Source organism: Chamaea fasciata, unplaced genomic scaffold, assembly GCF_029207755.1.
Source record: "Chamaea fasciata isolate MVZ Bird 193981 ecotype frontalis unplaced genomic scaffold, bChaFas1.0.hap1 SCAF_23, whole genome shotgun sequence".
NCBI lineage: Eukaryota > Metazoa > Chordata > Aves > Passeriformes > Sylviidae > Chamaea > Chamaea fasciata.
This window is the reverse complement of record NW_027094108.1, coordinates 5,601,491-5,621,815: the sequence shown is the minus strand read 5'-3', so window position 1 is coordinate 5,621,815 and position 20,325 is coordinate 5,601,491. Positions and strand designations below refer to the sequence as shown.

At 53.0% G+C, this 20,325-nt stretch overlaps 1 protein-coding gene across 1 annotated transcript in view; it reads right to left on the bottom strand.

Annotated features, from left to right (window-relative positions):
* Positions 1 to 1,386: 1,386 nt before the first annotated feature.
* EPHA8 (EPH receptor A8) overlaps positions 1,387 to 20,325 on the bottom strand; it is a 55,501-nt gene continuing 36,562 nt past the window's right edge. Inside the window, exons 4-17 of the mRNA XM_066203263.1 lie at positions 19,136 to 19,291; positions 17,793 to 18,128; positions 14,682 to 14,806; positions 14,394 to 14,556; positions 13,220 to 13,316; positions 12,509 to 12,576; positions 11,331 to 11,456; positions 10,347 to 10,532; positions 9,694 to 9,755; positions 8,783 to 8,992; positions 6,725 to 6,874; positions 4,962 to 5,152; positions 3,188 to 3,343; positions 1,387 to 1,644 (exon numbers count right to left, since the gene is read on the bottom strand). Coding sequence (XP_066059360.1) covers positions 1,530 to 1,644; positions 3,188 to 3,343; positions 4,962 to 5,152; positions 6,725 to 6,874; positions 8,783 to 8,992; positions 9,694 to 9,755; positions 10,347 to 10,532; positions 11,331 to 11,456; positions 12,509 to 12,576; positions 13,220 to 13,316; positions 14,394 to 14,556; positions 14,682 to 14,806; positions 17,793 to 18,128; positions 19,136 to 19,291 — 2,141 coding nt within the window. The 3' untranslated portion in view covers positions 1,387 to 1,529. The remainder of the gene's footprint in view (positions 1,645 to 3,187; positions 3,344 to 4,961; positions 5,153 to 6,724; positions 6,875 to 8,782; positions 8,993 to 9,693; positions 9,756 to 10,346; positions 10,533 to 11,330; positions 11,457 to 12,508; positions 12,577 to 13,219; positions 13,317 to 14,393; positions 14,557 to 14,681; positions 14,807 to 17,792; positions 18,129 to 19,135; positions 19,292 to 20,325) is intronic.

Sequence of the window (20,325 nt, the reverse complement as noted above, 5' to 3'; positions counted from 1 at the left end):
GCAGCCCTCAGGCCACATCCCTCCAGCACCTGCATTGGAGTGATGCTGGGTTTGCTGTGCCCGTGTGAAGGACAGAGATGTGGGCCAGGCCAGGCCCTGGCAGGGAGCCTGGCTCCCCTCCAGTCCCTGTCCCCTCCTGTCACCCCCCACCCCAGCCATGCTCCCAGCAGATTTTTTCTTTTTTTTTTTGCAGTGAGTTCAGCCCCACGACTGAGGCTTCTGTGCTTTGAGACCATTTTGTGTACTTAACATCCTACTTCAGTAAAACAGTTCCCAGACCCATAGAAAATCATATTTACAGCAAAAGAAAACTCCCAGCCCACAGCCTGCCCCACTCCCCAGCTCATCTGCACCTCTGCACCCAGCTCAGCCTCTTGGACCAGCCCCACACATCTTCAGAGGCCACTGCTCAGCACCAGGCAAGCTCACCCAGAGAGATGCTCCTGTGCAGGACAGACACTGGGGTCAGCAGCAGTGAGACCCTCTGTGCCCAAATCCCCTGTCCCCAGGCACAGGATGCTGTGATTGCAGCTGGAAATACTCTCAGGATCCCTTCTGTGCAGGTGATCCAGCCCTGGGCACTGGCAGCCAGGTGATGGCACAGCTCTTGGGTTTCTCTAGGACAATATAATAACACAGAGGAATTGTATCTCGGTCCCTCCATCGTGTGACATGGGAGCACTCTCTTATTCCTCTCTGCCCCGGGGGATGCCAGGATGATTCTGCTGGCAGAGAAACCTGAGCTTGTGGCCCTAGAAAATATGCCTGGGCTCCCTGGAGGGCTGTGCTGGATGTGTGGAGGAGCAGAGCTGGTGAGCTAAAGAGGTGGAGAGTGTTCTGCAGCACTCCAGGGCTTCTCCAGTCTCCAGGCAGAAGGCCCTGGGCAACTCTCCTCCAAGCTGGGAAGAATGGTCTGCAGGCAGAGCCAGCTGCTCCTGGGGCTGCCACCTTCTGTCCCCTGCCCTCCTGCTCTGGGTAGAGTTGGACCATGAAGTCACCTTCAGGCTGGTGCAGTTCAGGAGGTCCAGGCTGGAGTACACTGGGAGCTGCAGGAAGCAGAGCTGTCTCTGCTGTGTGCAGGATGTGCAGCCCTGCTCAGTTTAGAGACCCAAGGAACTCCCCAGCTGCCTGATCCAAAGGAGCTGTGTGCCACAGCGAGCCCAGCCCACTGCTCCTGCTTATTGCTGCTGTGTCTGCTACCCCTCCACTTGCAGGAGCAGCTGAGCCATCCCACTGGGTGAAGGGGCTGTCTCCTGTCCTGCATAGTCGTGGGGAGACCCCCAGCGCCAGAGGGAAATAGCAGAGTCATGATGTGTCCTCTTGGAAGGCTGCTCCCCCCTTCAGGTGGGGGAAGGAGGCAGGAGGACCACCGAGGTGTCTGGAATACCATGTTCCCACCAATGCTGAAATCACAGAGATGCTGGCAGGGCTGCAGCTGCTGGTGCCCCTGTTCCTGCTCACCACCCTGCTGCCCCTTTGCCAGGGTAGGTGTTAAGGAATGCCTGATGCAGCTCTGCACAGCTTGGGGATCAGAGATGCCTCCTGGGGCCGTTTGTGTTCAGCAGCTGGGATCTCATGGCCTGGATGCTGCTCAAGATCTTCTTCTGGTGGCCCATCATGGTGATGCCCAGACTCCGAACATCCCTGGGGAGCAAAGACACTGTCAGAGACACCTGTGCCAGGCCCCAGGGACACAACTGCCTCCCGTGGGCCAGCCCAGGAGCCCCTGCCCGGGCCTTCTCCACTTGCCACCAGCACAAGGCTGGGCCTGAGGAAGGTCCATGGGCATCCCCCCAGGGACAGAGAGGCTGCCATTCCCCTGGGCATGTCCTCCTGCCAAGGCCCCTGTGACAGCCCTGTGGGGAGCAGGAGCAGGATCACTCCTGACGGGCTGGGAGGTGACAAGATCGATGCTGTGAAATTGGATTCAGTTTTAGTGAGATGCCCTCAGATAACTCAGTCAGAAAGACGGATGGATGATGAGCCTTCCCTGTTCAAGAGATCCTCTGATGTGCATGAGGAACAAGGATCACTATCAGCTCAATCCCAGAGCAGAGGCCCCACGTACAGCCCTGATCAATACTCATGACAATCCTCTGTGTCTCTGCTTTCCCTTCCACTGCCACAGGAACGACCATCCAGCAGCTCCATGCCTTTGGACAGGGAACAAGGCTCCTTAGAGGCTGGACAGGCTGTTGTCCAGCCCTGCCACTACTGCTAACAGCAAGGGATGAGGGATGTAAGCAGGTATAAGGGCAGGTGCTGGAATAGTTCTGCCTTCTTTTCTGCTACTGCTTGGATGGTCCACCTTGGAAACTCCCTAGACAGGCTGGGGATCAAGTTCCTTACAGCAGGAGGGTGGTGAGACAGATCCTCTCCAGCTCTCCTTACTTAACCCACCTTACTTAACCCACTGGTCATGAGTTAATGACCTTCTAGTGATGTGTCCCTCCTGGCTGCACTGAGCAGGGAGCCTGTCTGTGCACGGGGGTCTGACAAAGGTCCAAGGTAATTCCTGGCCACAATTGTTTCCCAGCGATCCTAGAGAAGCTGTGCACAATAGCACAGCCGCTCTCTAGCCCAGAGATGCCTTTTGCATGGAAAAAAAAAAAATGAGAAGCACAAGGAGAGAGTAACCTCCTGCCTGACCCTGCTGTGACCACGAGGTTGGGTTAGGTGACCTCCTGGAGCACCTTGCAACCTGAATTGCCTCCTGTGGGCCTATGGTGACATTGGAGAGCCACCACGGAGTGCTGGGGGTGACGTGGAGCTCACAGCCTCTCAGCACAATTCCCACACCTTCCCTCAAAGCTCAGCATAGCCGTGGTGGTTTCACATTCACCAATATCCCGTTTGCCAAATTTTTCTGTAGTGGTCTAAGTGCCTACCATAATCATTTATTCTTTTTCTACTGTGAGATATGATTAGGAGGAAAGCAAAGCAAAATATTCCTAGATTTAATTGGTTCATCTGGTTGTCAGTTTCAAAGCCAGTCACTTTTTGCTGTTGGTGCTAAACCTGCACAACAGGCTTGGACGTCGTCCCAAATCTCAACAGAGTTTGCCTAGAGACACATCTCTGGCAGCAGGGACCAGCTAGAACAAGGGAGCTTAGGCAGGGTGGTGACAGTTTTGGGCTGGCAGGCTGGTGCAGGCACACCCAGCCCAGCTCTGTTTGTGCCACTCACTCGATGTTCATTCGCATCACCATGCCCAGGGAGGAGTACCCGGCCATGGCAAAGTTGTCGCGGTAGTGCCCCAGCCGGATGGAGTCCAGCCACTCCTCCACTGTCAGGCAGCTGGTCAGGTCCAGGAGACCCCTGTCCAAACGTGTCTGGGTGAACCTGGGGGCAGAGCAGAAGGGGTTACATGAGACAGGCTGGTGCAAGGTGAGCAGGCTGGGAGGGACACCTGAATGCATCTGAAAGAAAAGACTCCCCCCGGGGTGCCTTGTAACACCATGTGATCTACCCCAGTTCTGCTCTCCCCACATGCCCCTAATTCTCGTGGTTTCTCCTTTCCCTGTTTCCCCATTGGTTGTGGTATCCCTGGTGGCCAGCCACCAGGAAATCAGGAAAATATTAATGTTGGAAAAGCCCTCTAAGATCATCAGCTCCAGCTGTTGACTCAGCACTGCCAGGGCTACCATGAAACCATGTCCCCAAGTGCCACATCCACACCTCCAGGGACGGTGACTTCATCACTGCCCTGGGCAGCCTGGGCCAGGGCCTGGCCACCCTTTTTGTGAAAATTTTTCCCTAATATCAAGCCTAAACCTCCTGTGGCACAACGTGAGGCCATTTTCTCTTTTCCTGTCCCTCACTTCCTGGGATCACAGGCCAACAGCTGCCTGGCTGCACCCTCCTGTCAGGGACTTGTGGAGAGCCAGAAGGTCCCCCCTGAGCCTCCTTTTCCCCAGCCTGAGCCCCTTTCCCAGCTCCCTCAGTCTGGAGCCAGGGTGCTGCAGACTCTTCCCCAGCTCTGTTCCTTTCTCTGGACATGCTCCAGCCCCTCCATTTTTGTCTTGTCATGAAGACCCCAGAACTGACCCCAGGATTGAAGGTGGGGCCTCACCAGTGCCCAGCACAGAGGGGCAATCACTGCCCTGGTCCTGCTGGCCACCCTATTCCTTATCCAGGCCAGATGCCATCGGCCTCTTTCCCACCTGAGCACACAGCTGTGACCCTGCAGAGCAGGACAGAGAGAGCCCTCGCAGGCAGGTGAAGGCAGGGATGCTGCTGCACTTTGCATGGGGATGCCATGTGGGGAGCAAGGGAGTGAAGTGCAGGAAATTCCCCACTACCCACCACAACCTGTGCCCATGCTCCTAAGGGGAGCCAGTCAGAAATATCCCTTATTCCTGCAACCCACATGCTCTGACCAGTATCAAGTCATCAACTGCAGCAATGTGGGATTTAGATTGTGGTTGCTGCTACCAATTTCCCAATAAGCATCTCCCTTGGAAAGGCTGCCTGGGAAGGCATTTACACAAAGCAGTCAAGTCCACACCCCACACACACCACGGCCAGCTCAGCCAAGAGGGGCAAGAAGGGCCTTTTGTGTGATGAGTTCCACTGAAGTTTTATTCCAACACGCCAAAGGGGATCAGGGACAAAAGACCCGACATGTGCTGTGCACAGGGTTAAGTGTGGGGTCAGGAACCAATGGTCTGAGGGCACAGGGGTGGTACAGAGGGCAGTGCCCTACAGGGGACACGGGGCAGCCACCAGGGATACCACAACCAATGGGGAAACAGGGAAAGGAGAAACCAGGAGAATTGGGGCCACATGGGGAGAGCAGAACTGGGGTAGATCACACGGTGTTACAAGGCACCACGGGGGGAAGTCTTTTCTTTCAGCCTAGGTGGACACTCTATGGGATATTCTTCCAGGGCAAGGCCCTGGGGATTCCCCTCAGGGGTTTGAAGGATTCCTGCTGACACAGGGGCCAGGGAGCCCTCACCTGTTCACGGTGCCCGTGCACTTGAGGTTGTCGGGGTTGCGGATCAGCTTGTCCAGGATGGCCACGATCTGGGCGAAGCGGGGCCGCTCGCTGCGCTCCCTCTGCCAGCAGTCCAGCATCAGCTGGTGCAGGGTGCTGGGGCAGCCCATGGGGGCTGGCAGCCTGTAGCCTTCCTCCACTGAGTTAATCACCTGCAAGGAAGCCGGGTTGTTAACTGGTCACAAGCTGCAGTGGATGTTTGGTGTAAATGCTTCTTCTTTCTAAAAAAATATTCTGCATTTCTTCTAGAAGAAGGTAAGAAGTCTAGGAAAACCTGCAAGACACCCCCGAAGTGCAGAGAAGCCTTTGCACATGAGATATCCTGTGCTTGCACCACGTCCTGCATGAGATGCTCCTACACAGCAATGACTTGGTGGTTTTGGGGAGTCCTCCCCCAGCCCACAGCATGCCTCCTCCCCTGGGAGCCTACAAACATCCCCCTGGCCCTTCCCTGTCCCTGTGGGCCCATCCCACAGGGGCAATGGAGCTCCACTTCCATCCCACTACCAGCCCTCCTGATGGGAAGATCCGTGGGAGCTGCCGGGGCCATGGGATGTGAGCAGAGGGCTGTGCACAAGCCTCGTGCTGAACAGCAAGGCTCTGTGCAGAGCTGGACATCTCACACATACAGGAAATCACTGCTCTGACAACAGAATTGTTTTGTGGTCCACTGGCCTAAAATATTGCAGCTTCCCTCCAGCAGACAAGCCACACTCAGTTTTTCTCACAGTTTTGCTACACCCAGGGCATGGCACTGGTTGACAAGGCTGGAGGAAATGCTGCTTGATGGAAGTGTGTGGAGGAGGTAGTGTAAGACACTGCATTCATGCCCTGATGTTGCCAAAGCCACCACAAAAACAAACAAACAAACCAAACCAAACAAACCAAACAAACAAACAAACAAAAACAAAAAAAAAAAAACCCCAACAACCACCTAGGAAGAGAGGGGACTCCCAGCAAAGGGGAGGTTTATAATACTGATAGGTAAAAAAAAAGAATCCTGTGGTTCTGCAGAACGAAAAATCCTCATATTACTGCCTCCTTTTGGAAGTTTTGCCCTCAGGTTGTGGTCAGGATTACAACCTCCATTTCCCTTTAGACTTTATGCTACTCGAGGTGAGAGTGGCTCCACACAACTCAGACAAGCCCAAAGCCTACAGCTGGGTGGTGCTAGCCTGAGGCTCTCAGCAGCCTCACCTGGGCAGCAGAAGGGATGCACACCTAGCATTGGAACTGGCTGGCTAGTGCAGTGGGGCTGCAATGATCCTTGGGAAGCCCTGACCTCTTCTAGGGACTGGGAAATGTGGCACAACATATTCTGAATCTCTCCAGCCAGCAGTAAGGCAGGATTGGGGACAGCCAGAGTGCACACAGCCAGCTGGCAGTGACCTCCCTGCCTGCATTTGTACCGGGGATTAAGTCAGTGTCCCCCAGGAACAGGGCAGGATTGGGAAGGGCCAGCAGCTGGGTCAGTTTATGAGCTCTGGTCACTCCTGGGAGCCACGGGACTGCAAAGGCAAAGGCTGTGCAGTGCAGGGATGGACTGCCGTCACCACAGAGGGGATGTGCACCCTGAGGGGTGCACCCAGAGGGGATGTGCACAGCCCTGTGGGGATGTGAGGAGAGACAAGAGCTGATCCTTGTGCCCCTGCTCCCAGCCCCGTGCCAGGCTGGGCTGGGGAGGGCAGCAGGAGGGGTCTGGGGGCAGCTTTGGCAGCACTCACGTCCCGGTTGGTCATGTTCCAGTAGGGCCTCTCCCCGTAGGCCAGCACCTCCCACATGACAATCCCGTAGCTCCACACGTCGCTGGCCGAGGAGAACTTGCGGAAGGCGATGGCCTCGGGAGCTGTCCAGCGGATCGGGATCTTCCCCCCCTGGAAAAGGGACAGAGAGAGGAGGCTCAGGGCAGGCAGGGCTCAGCATCCCCAGCTCTGCAGCTGGGACAGCTGTTGGACAAGCGACAAAGCTGGGGTGGCATATTCTAAACAGGACTGAGGAGGTGATCTGCACAGAGGTGGACGTGAAGGATGACTTCAAGGTGTCTCCAGCAGAGCAAGGAGAACACTGTGCTCTTTTACAAGGTCTTCATGCACAGTTTTGTCCCCCAGTGCTCAAGGGACAAGGAAGTCAAAGTGATGAAGAGGAGCCCTGGGCTACCAGAGCACACAAGCACTGAGCTGACTCTGTGTGCAAGCAGAGAGCCTGACTTGAGCAGACAGGGAGACTGATGGGATGTGCTTCCTGTCCTTCCCTGCTTTGACAGGCAAGGACTGAAAAGGCAGATGTGTTCAATTAAAGGACCATGCTGACAAAAATCAGCAATATATGGACTAGGAATGCTTTCAAGCTGGAAATGTAAGTTGCAGTGTAGGGGACATCGAGTGGGCTTCCCAGAGCACCTGGGGCAGGAATGGTGTGCCATGACCATTCAGGGATACCTGTATAGGGAGACTTGCCTCTTACCCAGCTGACTCCTGCCTGCTCTGGCAGGTGCCTGGATAAGGACTGAAGATGAACAATGTGTCTTTTGGGAGAGTTCCCTGGCGGGAGCAATCTCCCGAGCATGTTGAAGACAACACAGGAGGAACGCAAATTTCTGAACACAAAAGAAACTTCCTTTGCAGGGTACCCTGACTGAGGCCTCACTAGAGACCCTGACTCTGCCACTGCAACCCTGTGCTTTGGCTCTACCCACACCATGCACTATCCAATCTTCCTCCAGAGCAGCCAGCTCTGGTGAGTTTCACTGCACCAAGACACCTCAAAGCACTAGAAACAAAGCAGCAGGAGCCTTCCCCAAAGTTAGATTATCTGGAATGACATGCTATTTCTTGAGATACCAGAAGGAGCAGATGAGAGCCCCTCTGGCTCAGCTTCTCACTCTGCTGAAGCCAAGCAAGGACCATGAAGGCCACGTCCTTTAGACTGGGCCATGGTGCACTCATCCCTCAGAGCTGCAGCTGCTCTGGGAAATGCTCAGCATCAGCCACCCCCAAAAGAGCCTGGAGCTCTTTCTGCTTCTGTAGTCTTGGTCTTTCTGAGAAATGATGCTCGGACTCCTCTGCTACAGCTCCAAGCTGGCCTCCATCAGGAACAGTCTGTCGTGAGGTGTTCCAGGGGAGCACACAAATTCTTTTCATAGCCAGAGAAGAGCAAAGAGAGCTCACTTTATTTAACATAGTCTATGTATTTTATGAAAATGTATTTCATTTTGCTTTGGACAACCTCCCATGGAGGAGGGCATCAAGAAACAGAGCTGCCAGGTTGGCCATAAAAATCTCAACATGGCTTCACAGACAAAAGTGACCTGCATGAAACAAAACCATAGGCTGCAAAACAAATTCTCAGCTTTTCCACATCCATGAATGAGGCAGAGTCACGTGGAAAAACCAGTGTGTGGCCACAATGCTGAAGGGTGGACCAGAACACCCCGCAACGGACTGATGGCTCTTGGACAACTGAGGAGTGGATGGAGCTACACAGCCTTGGGAAGGACACAGAGGCCACACACTCCCATGGGAGCAGTTGGATGTTTGGTAACTCCCTGCCCTCCCATCCTGCTGCTCTCTGTTCACTGCACCCTCACTTTTGGGATGCCCCTGTGTGAAGGACAAAGCATCAAAGCTCAGGAGCTCTTTGGGTTCGAGCCGCCAGCCCAGATATCAGCAGGAAGCGACATCGCCATTCCTGCCCTACCTATTTTGACTCGGGAATCTCTGACTTTTCCAGGTGTCAATGGGGAGCACAACCATCAGCAGGGCCCAGCAGTGTGAGCCACCCACCGTGGTGGTGTATGCAGCATCAGGGTCGTCCTCCAGGATGCGGGAGAGGCCGAAGTCGGACACTTTGCACACCAGGTTGCTGTTGACCAGGATGTTGCGGGCGGCCAGGTCCCGGTGCACGTAGCCCAGGTCAGACAGGTACCTCATGCCAGCCCCAATGCCCCTCAGCATCCCCACCAGCTGGATGATGGTGAATTGCCCGTCGTGTTTCTGGAAAGGAAATAAACCCGGAGTTTGCTCGTGGTGTTCACCACTGTGGGCCTGAGAGATTTCAGCCTGCTGACAGCTGCTAACTTTTTCCCAAGGAAAAATTTCTCAAGAAAGCTTCTTCTCAAAACAATCTTGGCAAACAACTCTCCTTTCTCAAAACAATCTTTCTCCAGGTGGTGTTTTGCTGTTTCTCTGGTTTAACCAATGGGATTAGAGAGGTGTCGTTCCTATTCACCAACCACGTTAAGTCTGTATGGGAACACTTTATAAAAGGTAGTAAGAATTTAGACAATAAAGCCTTTTTTTCTATGCACTTTGCCTTCTGAAATATTTGAAGTCTTTCGTGTCCTACAGCGACCCACCACCATCCTGTTGGTGCTGCTGGTGTTAAACCAGCCCCCCCAGTGCCTCTCATCTTTGGATTAGCACCTCCTCCTCTGACCCCAGGGCCTCCTGCTTCTGCCCCAGCCCACTTCTTGCCCTCTCAGTGCCTCTGGCACGTGCTCAGGCAGTTGTCCCTGCCTTTGCAGTGTCACTCCAGGGAACCAGACGTGATGCCTGGAGCCTGTGCCTGCTGGAGAGGTGAGAGCCCAGCACCCACTGCTCTCTCTGACACAGGGGGTTCAGTGGCTGTGAGGCTGAGGAGCAGGAAGCAGCCCCAGGGGACGTGCAGTGAATGAAAATACAAACTGGCTCCTTACCCTGAGGAAGGCATCTAGCGAGCCGTTCTCCATGTATTCAGTAACAATCATTACCAATTTGCCTGCAGAAGACAAGGGAGGTCAAGTTAGCAGAGAAGTCACCTTCCTCCAGGAAGCCCAGTGCCAGATTTTTACTGGGACAGACAGGAATCCAGGTCTGTGGGTCTTCTGCAGCCCCTCAGAGTGGTGTCACCTCTGCACTGGGCAGGACTGGCCCAACGATGGGGATTTGGCAACAACCCAGACAGGTACCCTTCCCTCCAGGTGCTATTGATGTGGCTGGGTCAGTTTCGTTACCCTGCTGAAATCTGCATGCCATTAATGTAAGGCTTTGCATCAGAATGTGCCTTTTTGGAGGAAGACTTCAAATTATGATTCAATACAGGCAGCCTTTAAAATAAATGCCTTTGAGCAGGACATCTCCCAGACCAACAGCGATCTGGAGCATGCTGCAGAGCACAGTGTGGAGCTGCCATGGGGAAGTTTGTCCTGGAGGAGGAGGCAAGGGGGTGGCTGTCCCAGGTAAATGCACAAATCTGTAAAGCCACTGGGGCAGTGAGGGATGGAGTGCACCCAGAGTGGGCCCTGAGCCCCATCTCCCAGGCTGCCAAAAGTGAGATGCATCCCAGCTCCCTCCCCTGCCAGTCACGTACTCCTGGTGACCACCCCCTCCAGGTGGATGACGTTGGGGTGATCAAACTGTGCCATGATGCTGGCCTCACTCAGGAAGTCCTTCCTCTGCTTCTCCGTGTAGCCAGACTTCAGTGCTTTGATGGCCACGGGGATTTCTCTCTTCCCTGGCAGCTTCAGGCGGCCGTAGCACACCTCTCCAGACTCCCCTGCAAGGCAAGGGGAGGTGGGGGCATGGAGAGCTCCTCAGCTTCCTGCTCTCACCCACCAACACCATGAACCATCCAGTCTGTCAGTGTACTCACAGCGTGCCCCAGCCCTCGGGGTTTCAGTCGGGATTTCAATCCCCTCCAACCCCTCCAGGATTCAATCCTCTGAAAGGATTGCTCAGTTCAGGAAGGGTGGGAACGTCAGAAACCACTTCTCTCTGGTGTCTGTCACTGAAGGCAATGGGCCAAGGGCAGGGATTACAGTGGCACTTCCTTTATTGCTTTTAATGAACAAATTTGAGAGTCTCAGAGCAGCCAGGATGACCCTCATCACTGCTCTGGGTTAAGCCCTCAGGGTGCTGCTGGTGAAGTTCCAGCCCCAGCTCTGCACTGTGCTTCCCCAAAAGCCCCTGTTCCTATGCAAAATTCCCTTTTGTTCTTCTGAAAACGTACCATTTCGCTTGCAATTTAATTTGCATCTTGTCACCCCAGGTTTTTTCATGGGTGCACGTTGGGACACCCACGGGGACAGGCTGAGCCATCTGTTGTGTCAGCCTGAGCCGCCAGTGCCACACCTGCTGACGAGCAGCTCCCTGCACCAGGCTGCTCCAAAGGGTTTATTACACTCCCCCAAACCCCCACTCTACCCAAGGATTTGATCTCAAAAGGATGAGGAGCAGATGAAGCCCTGCTGAGCACAGCTCTGATCCCAGCGGGCCAGGGGCACGGCACAACCTCAGATCATGGATTTCTGTGAACAGACACGATGCAAAGAGGCAGCTGGGCCCCAGGACTCACCAGACCCAATGACCTTCTCAATCTTGATCCGGGAGGCCTCTATTTCACGGGTGAACTCATGCACAGCTTGGCAGGGGTCCTCATACGTGTGGGGGTCCACATAGAACTTGGACTCGGGGAACTTCACTGCCAGGTTTCAAAGTGGAGAGAGGAGATCACAGAATTCACAGAATCACCAGGTTGGAAGAGACCTTCAAGATCAGCGAGTCCAACCCAGCCCCAGCACCTCAACTAAACCACTGCAGTGCCACATCCAGTCTGCTTTAAACACATCCAGGGATGGTGACTCCACCACCTCCCTGGGCAGACCATTCCAGTATTTAATCACCCTTTCTTTAAAAAGCTTTTTCCTGATATACAACCTGTATTTCCCTTGGTGCAGCTCGAGGCTGTGTCCTCTCATTCTGCCAGTTGTTGTCTGGGAGAAGAGGCGACCCCCACCTGAGCACAGCCACCTTTCAGGGAGTTGTAGAGTGATCAGGTCACCCCTGAGTCTCCTTTTCTCCAGGATAAACAACCCCAGCTCCCTCAGTCATCCCTCACAGGGTTTGTGTTCCCAGGCCCTCACCAGCCTCGTGGCCTCCTCTGGACGCGCTCAAGTGTCTCAATGTCCTTCCTAAACTGAGGGGCCAGAGCTGGACAAAGCACTCAATGTCCTTCCTAAACTGAAGACACCCAGAACTGGACACAGCACTCAAAGTGTGGCCTCACCAGTGGCAATTACAGGGGAAGAATGACCGCCCTGCTCCTGCTGGCAGGACGGACACCCAGCAGCAGGGCAGAGGATGGGCAGTGGCAGCACAGGCTGAGGAGCCACGGAGATGCAGCACAAGGAACCCTAAGTCACTCTTTGGCCCAGCAGTGTCCTCAGAGCAGTTCAGGACCTGGTTGCTCAGGTGTTCTCCACATGACTGCTGCATTCCATCACCCCCACCCTTGTCCCTGGCCTGCTGCTCTCTGGGATGGTTCTGCTGCACTCTCAGTGCACACTGTTCAAATTCCAACCCCATTACCAGGACGCCCTTGGGATCAGATCGTCCACTCAAGTCTCCTAAGACATGTGCCAGGAGGAGGGAAGATACAAAACCTTTCCCCCTGGAAACCACAGCAGTGTCAGGGAGTACCAGTCCATCTCTGCCCATCCATGGGGCTGGGCTCCTTCCCAGAGAGTGTCCTACCTTGCCCATTCTGATAATGCATCTTCTCCTCATCAGAGTCCTGGAAAGCCTTGCTGTACCCACAGTGCCTGCCACGGGAGGACAAGGGTCAGAATAGAAGCTCCCATGCCTCACTCCCACAAGCATTCCAAAATCAGGGTAGAAGGCACTGCATGCTGGGGCTGTGGGCGGCCAGAGAAAACACTTGGCCATCCACCAGCTGCATCCCTGTATCTCACTGGACTGACTCTTTGGTCTGGATCAAAGTGCTCTCCAGGTGCTCTCCAAGGCTTGGCAGTGCTAAAAGCAGGTGTGCTCCCCATGCCTGGCTCAGCCATTCTCATACAGAGCACACAGTCTCCATCGGATCTGTCTGCTGTGGAAAAGATCCCTCCACTCCTGACCTACCCACCAGCCCATCCTGTCATCTCTTGTACTGATAGTAGTTCTGGGACTGGTATTGCTCTTGCTACTGATATTCCATATATTCTATATTATAGTATGTATACTGATTAATTACTATGCAGCCTGCTGGCATGAGGGAAAGATCTGGAGACTGGCTCTGCCTCAGGGAAAGTGGTGACCCTTAAATGAGGTCTCTTGGCTGCTCATTAACCCTGGACCTCTGGATGCTCTGGACAAACTGAAAGGAGAAAAGTTGTGCCCAAGTTCTCCCTCCTGTCCCTGCTGGAGACCTCCAAAAAACCCCGCTGGCCTCCAGAAAACCCTTACCTCTTCTTGCAGATCAGGACCACCAGCAAGGCAACAAGGCCAGTGATAAGTGTCAGGCAGATCCAGACAATCGTCATCGTGTCGTACCGGAGAGACACTGGAAAAAGCAGGGCAGGAAGGGGTTGAGCTGGAGTGGGGAACACACTGCTGAGCTCAGGAATGTACCTACCCCATGGTCTTCAAAGATAAAGCCTTGGGCTGACAATGGGGTCATGGTCTTCATAGATGAAACATTGTCCCACCTATTCCCAGTTTTGAGCCTCTCCCAGTGCACAGGGACCATTTGCATGTGGGGAAACCAGGGAGAGACCTGGGAAAGCCATGGTGACATGTGACAGCTTTAGCTGGTCTATAGCTGCACAGATAAAATTAGCCATGACAGGCACCAACTCGACCAGCCCAGCTCATTAGAGAATAGAAGTAAAGAAGCCCCTGGACACGATAATGATAGAGTGTCTTCAAATTCAAACGGGACCTTGGCCAATCCCACTGAACCATGACTGCAGACATATCACTGGCCAGTGAGCTGGGTGGTGCTAAGCCCTCAGACAATCGTGTGTACCTGCAGGAAATCTGAAGCCCCTATAAAAGGGGAATCCCAACAATAAACTTGGGCTGTTGCTGCATGAACTCGGTGTGTTCTTGTACAGCAAACCAGTACAGAGAGGAGATTGGAGCCTCAGGACCCCTCCAGGTCTTCCCTGCCCCAGCTGCTACATCCTTCCTCCCTCTTCTTTCTAATGTATAAGCATAGAACCAGGGAATCATTAAGGTTGGAAAAGACCTCGAAGATCACTGAGTCCAACCATTAACCCAGCATGGCCAAGGCCATCACTTAAACATGTCCTCAAGTGCCACAGATTCAACAGATTCATTGAGCACTTCCAGGCATGGTGACTCTACCACTGTCCTGGGCAGCCTGTTCCAGTATCTTCTTTCAGTGAAGAAATATTTCCTATTATCCAACCTAAACCCTGTTTCAACTTAAGTCTGTTTCCTCTTGTTCCAAACACATCAGGAATGCAACCTCAAGCAAACCCTGCAGGCTGAAACTCCAGGGCACGTGCCTGCAGGGCCCCTCCCTGTGGGGGAAGAGTGAACATGGAGAAGGGCATCACCAGGCTCCATGCTCCCTGCCCCACACTTCCCACACCCCACACCTGCACACACTCACCCGGTTTCCCCGTTTCCACCTCCACAGTCTGGCTGAACCTCCCGCAGCCGGCAGAGGTGCGAGCCCGCACCTGGAAGATGTAGCGGGTGGCAGGCTTGAGCCCGGAGATGGTGGCAGTGGTGCTCTTGGATTTCAGAGTGGAGTAGCTCTGCATTTCCTTATCCTGGGGAAAATCAACCACAAAACCTTCTGTGCATCAGCACAGAGACCACAAAGCCTTGCAGAGAAGCCCCTTGTGCAAGGCTGGCTGGCAGCAGGGGCCTCTCTGAGAGACAAGCTCAGCGTTACCTTCTCGTAGTACTTGATCTCGTACTCCAGGATGATGCCGTTGGGCTGGTCTGGCTCCTGCCACAGCAAGGTGACACTGTTCTGGCCTGTGCTCTCCTGGTGCACCACCACCACCTGTGACGGGGCTGGGGACCAGACACAGGGGGTTAGGAGACAGCAACAGGGAAGGGTGGAGCCAGAGCCCTAGGCAGGACCCCTGGATTAACCCCTTAAACCAGGATTCTGGTTTAATTAAAGCCATGTGGAGATGAGTGCTGTGATGGGGATTGCAAACAGGCTTTTCCTTGTTTTGGCTGTGTCAGTCTCTTTCCCATGGAGTAAAAGCAGCTCTGAGAAGATGAGAGAGGAGGGCACTGTCCCAGCACAGGCAGGAGGGGACACTGGTGATTTGCTGTGATCTGCAGCCAGAAAGGAGAAGGACCAGTGTGGTTGGAGGTCATGGAGATCCCTAACAGCACTCTGTCCCCTCTTGTTCTACCTGGGGTAAAAAGAGAGGGAAAGGGGAGATGATAAGTGTGGTCAGGGTCTGAGCACCAGTCTGAAAGTGCCCTGGGGGTGCTCTACTGGGATATTTGTCATCTTCCCAGCCCTGAGCTGGGAGCCTGGGAATCAGTTCTGGTACCTGTAGCCATGCCTGAACTGTAGCTGTCACAGGAGGAACCAAATCACCATCCTTTCTTCCTACTGGGAAAATATCCAGTGAAAGTTCCTCAGAGTATAGTGGGTGCTGTGATGGCCAGGGACTGCCATGGGGTCTGACTCATGGGAAGCTCTCAGGCCCCACGTGTGAGCTTCACTGTCAGGTGAAAAATGGGATGTGGCAGCCCTGGGGAAGACAGAGCTGCCATGGCCATGGCTGCAGTGCAGGGGTGTCACCAGAGCAGCACAGAGGCCAAAAGAGGCCACAGGGGCTGCAGCAGCAGTGGGACACCCAGGGACTGAAAGGCAGCTGGGCTGGCTCCTCTGAGAAGCAGTAAATGCTGCTGGTACAGAGTACCCTGGGGAGATGGGACAGGGTGGGATGGTGGGAATCAGTTAAACTGCATGAGCATGGGCAATGCCTTTGCTCCAAAGCGCCCAGGGAACCTGTGCCGCATCTGCCTCAGCCATGCTCACCCATTGGGGCTGGGGGGACAAGGGTGACCAGCACCCAGAAGTCCCCCCTGTGCAGTGTCACAGTCCCTCAGCCCCCGGGGGGCAGGAGGCTCTGTCACACGCAGCACCTGGAGCACAGTAGCTGAACTACCAAATTCCCAACCCCGCTGCTTTCACAGCACCTGCTCAAAATCCATTTTGCAGCTGAGTGGTCAAAATGGGGATATTCAGCACTTCCTGAGAGCATCTCCATCTGAGGCATCAGGCTGAGGCAGCTCATCAGGGCACTTGGAGGGATTGTGAGGGATCAAGCCAGCAGGACTGAGCCATTTCCATGTGCTGCAGAAGTGCCACAGGCTGGCATTAGTGACAAAGGGACCTGTTCTCATGCTAGCCATGAGCTATCCAGCAAGGCTCCTCAAGTTTCTCCCACTGGTACCCCTGTCACCAGGGCAGAAGGGGCTCAGCATCACGGGAAGTTCTCGTGGGCTCATTTCAAACTGGGAGGACTGATAAGGAGGGTCAGTCCCTGCCCTGATCTCTCTGCCCCCAGTGTGCTCCATGCAAAAGTGCCATGGAGCAAAGTCCTGTCCTACCTGGGCTAGAGCACTGCTCAGAGGAATTTCCTGGGGACAGATGCAGTGAGGAATTTGCAAAGGTGAGACATGCATGGGAGAGACTTTTCCCAGCTGTCACTTGCCAGGCCCTGGCATCGGTGTGAGATAAAAGCAGAGTATGAACTGCTGCCTGGCCCTTTGGGAAGGGACAAAAGGCTGGAGGATCAGCCTGAAGCATTCATGCTCCACTTAGTGTTCCCGTCAATAAACAAGTGTTCTCCATGTCCCCTGTCTCCTACAGAAAAGGAGCCTCCAACAGTGGCTGCAAGCTGAAGTGAAGGGAACAGAGGAGGGAAAAGGACACCATGAGGCAGAAGCAGAGACAGGTACAAGTCACCTTGGAAGAGCAACGTGTCCCCAGCCCACCCCAGCTCCCTGAACCCACCTCCAGCAGCAGAGAGGACAGGGGTCCCAATTCTTGGCCGTCCCCAGCCCATCACCAAACCAGCCCTTCACTGCTAGAGCAGGTCCTGGCTCCTGCAGACACTGGCTGGAGCGATGCTGGAGCAACATCAGCATCACCCCCAGAGGCTGAGCCTGGGGGGTGGCTCTGCTCCTCCTTCCTGTTGGTTTCTTATCTGCTTTTTTTTGAGTTAGAGCCAGGATTAATACACAGGAATCGCAGTTTTGTGTTCGGACTCAGTGTTTATTAATTCTTATCTATAGCACAGTCTCAAGAGTCGTGAGCTCTAACTAAAAAGGTAGAAAATGGAGGTGCCTCTAACTCTTTCCAAGGTCTTTTAAGTGCTAATTACCCAATACTGAGATGACACCTATATTATTTATATATCCTATATATATAAATAGATGTATATATACTTATATGTATATATATGTAAATATATGTGTGTATATATAATATATATTACAATTTGTGTGTATATATACATTATATTTTTGTATATTAAATATAATATATATTATATACTATATATAAATAGATGTATGTATATATATTTATATGCATATATATAAATATATATAATATTTATATATGTGTATATATATAAATAGATGTTATATACTATATATAAAAATAGATGTATATATAATATATATATTATATATCTATTTATATATAAAAAGAATATATATTTATATGTATATACATGTAAATATATGTGTACATGTATATAAAATATGTATATATAAATAACATAGGTGTCATATATTTATATGACATCTATGTTATTTATATATACATTTATATATACTTTTAACCCAGTAATTGACCACCCAAGGCCTGCAATAAGGACCTTTTCCACCCAATTAGAAAAAAACCACCCGAAACCAAGAAGACGAAAGACTTAGACAACGCCTTAAATCCTCCACATCGCCCCACATACATTACTGTACACTAAAACGGTAAACTCTAATTTTCCACGGTTTCCACACCTACCTGCCTGGTTGGTGGTGATGTTGGCCACCGCGGCTCTCCTGGCCTCCAGGCTGAGGTCGGAGACCCCATTGACGGCCTCCACCCAGAAGGAGTAGTTGGTGTGCGCCAGCAGGTTGGTGACGGTCAGGGCGCCCTGCACCAGGCTCATCTGCTGCGGCACGAAGCGGATGCCGCTGCCGCAGGCCTCGCAGGGCCCGGCCGCGCCCGCGCAGCGCCGGCACAGCACGTTGTACACCACGTCCGCCCGCCCGCCCTTGTCCAGGGGTGGGCCCCACTCCAGGGTCACCGAGGTGCCGTTCACGCTGGAGATGAGGTTCACCGGGGCGGAGGGCGGCCCTGGAAGAGAGGCAAAGGGTATCACAGAAGCACAGAATTCACAGAATCACCAGGTTGGAAGAGACCTTCAAGATCATCGAGTCCAACCCAGCCCTGACACCTCAACTAGATCATGGCATCGAGTGCCACATCCAGTCTTCTTTTAAACACATCCAGGGACGGTGACTCCACCCCCTCCCCGGGCAGACCATTCCAGTATTTAATCACTCTTTCAGTGAAAAACTTCTTCCTAATATCCAGCCTATACTTCCCTTGACACAGCTTATCAGGGATGTGGGAACTGACTGTCGCTCTCTTGGGGGTTAGGTTCGTTCCTTTTTTGCCATAAAGAATTCTTTTCCCTATAAGTTACTAAGGAGAGTAAGTGTTGAGTACTTAATGGTGCTTGACCAAAACAAAGAGGAGGCCAAAGCTCGGAGAGGGAGATAATGCCAGTTTTGGGGAGGTAAAGAACGGAGCTTGAGGCAGCTGGACACTCTGTTTTTCCACGTTTGGGGAGAGAGAACGGCTGAGTTGCTGCTGGCTGCGAGAGACATGCCTTGGGCAGCAGGACCTGAGGGCACAAACACTGCTGCAAGGGACACAGAACTGCCCAGAGCAGCGAATGTGCCGCACACAAGACAGCAAAGACACAGACAGGGATATTCGTGTGGGACAGGATCACAAAAAACCCCCTTTTTACATGTCTGTTTCTAGCAGGGTGTCAGAGGTTTTCCCAGACACCTGTGGGCAGCTTTTCTTTTGTTTTCCATAACGTTCGTTATTTTCATTTATTCATGTATTTCATTTATTAAACCTTTTACTGTACAGAACACCTCTGAAGAGCAATCTGGCCAAGATTATTTCAAGCCAATCTGCAAGGGCTGGACCCTCAGAGATTGATACATTTACAGGTGGCTCATAACACTCTGGCCACGAGTTAAACCCTATCATATCAGCTTGCTGCTAAGCATAAATCCCTGTGAAACTTTCTTGTCAAACTTTGATCTTTCCCCAGAGGTACTCACGTGTGCAGGCGGCCGAAGGCGGGTCCTGCACGGCGCGGTAGAAGCTGCTGTCACAGTGGCACACGCGAGCTGCTCGGCTCTCCGAGTGGCTGTGCAGGGGACACCTGGCACACAGCTGGTCCCCAGGGGCCGATTTGTAAAATCCCAGCTGGCAGGCTGCAGAGAGAAGGGCACAAGGGTCAGAGGGATGTGCCTGGATGAGGGTCATCCCGCAGCTCGTGGGATCCCACCAGCACCGAGCTCAGCTGTGTTCTCGTGTAGTGCACAGGAAACCAGCCTTTCTCCCCTCCAGCTGCTCATCTGGAAACTGGGTTCTGTGGGAACTTCTGTTCCCCCAGCTGCACTTACTGCCATCCTGACATTCCCCATCGCTTCACAAGCAAACCTGGGTGCCTGTGGTGTTCAGGAGCTGCCTGCAAAGCTCCAGGTGTTCTTGTGCCTGTGCCTGATGTCCAGCCACTGCCTGCCCTCAGACAGAGGATCAAACATGCAGCACTGGCAATCTCTTGGCAGCTATCCCAAAAATACCATTTATGGGGCAAAGTTACAATGCAGTCCTCACTTCGTGGTGGGTGGCACAAACACTGGCTGTGCCCAGGTTCCCAAAAGCATCTCTGTGGGAGGTTTCAGTGATGACTTGGGAAGGCTGACCTGAAACAGAGACTGGACAGAGATAGGGGATATAGTAGGGATTTATTGAAAGGCCTCCAGGATCCACCTTGGGCAGGACAAGAGCCTGACCAGGGCTACACCCAACGTGGACTAAGAATGGTCATAAAATGGCTAGCTGGTCATAAGATCTTATATTTTTACAAGTTTTGGTCCGTTTGCATATTGGGGTTTAATTGTCTAATTAAATCTTCAGGCTGTGAGGTCCCATCCTTCTTGTTCCTCCCTTCAGCCCACCCTTGTTTGTGCTTTTGGGCCTGAAAGTTGTCCTTGGTCTTCAGCAGGAAAAGGATTTGTTTTGTCTCCCTACTCTGTGAAGGGAGCTACCAGCACTTAATATGAGGTTCAGGACTACACCTAAGCAGCACAGAATCTGAAAAACATGAAAGCTAAAACTTAAGGCATCACCAGAAATTAAATCTCCACATCTGGGACATGGTACATGTCCCTCTGCAAGACCCTGGGGTGCTGCCACAGAGAGCAACGAGTACCCTTGCCCAAAACAACAGGGAAAGAGCCTT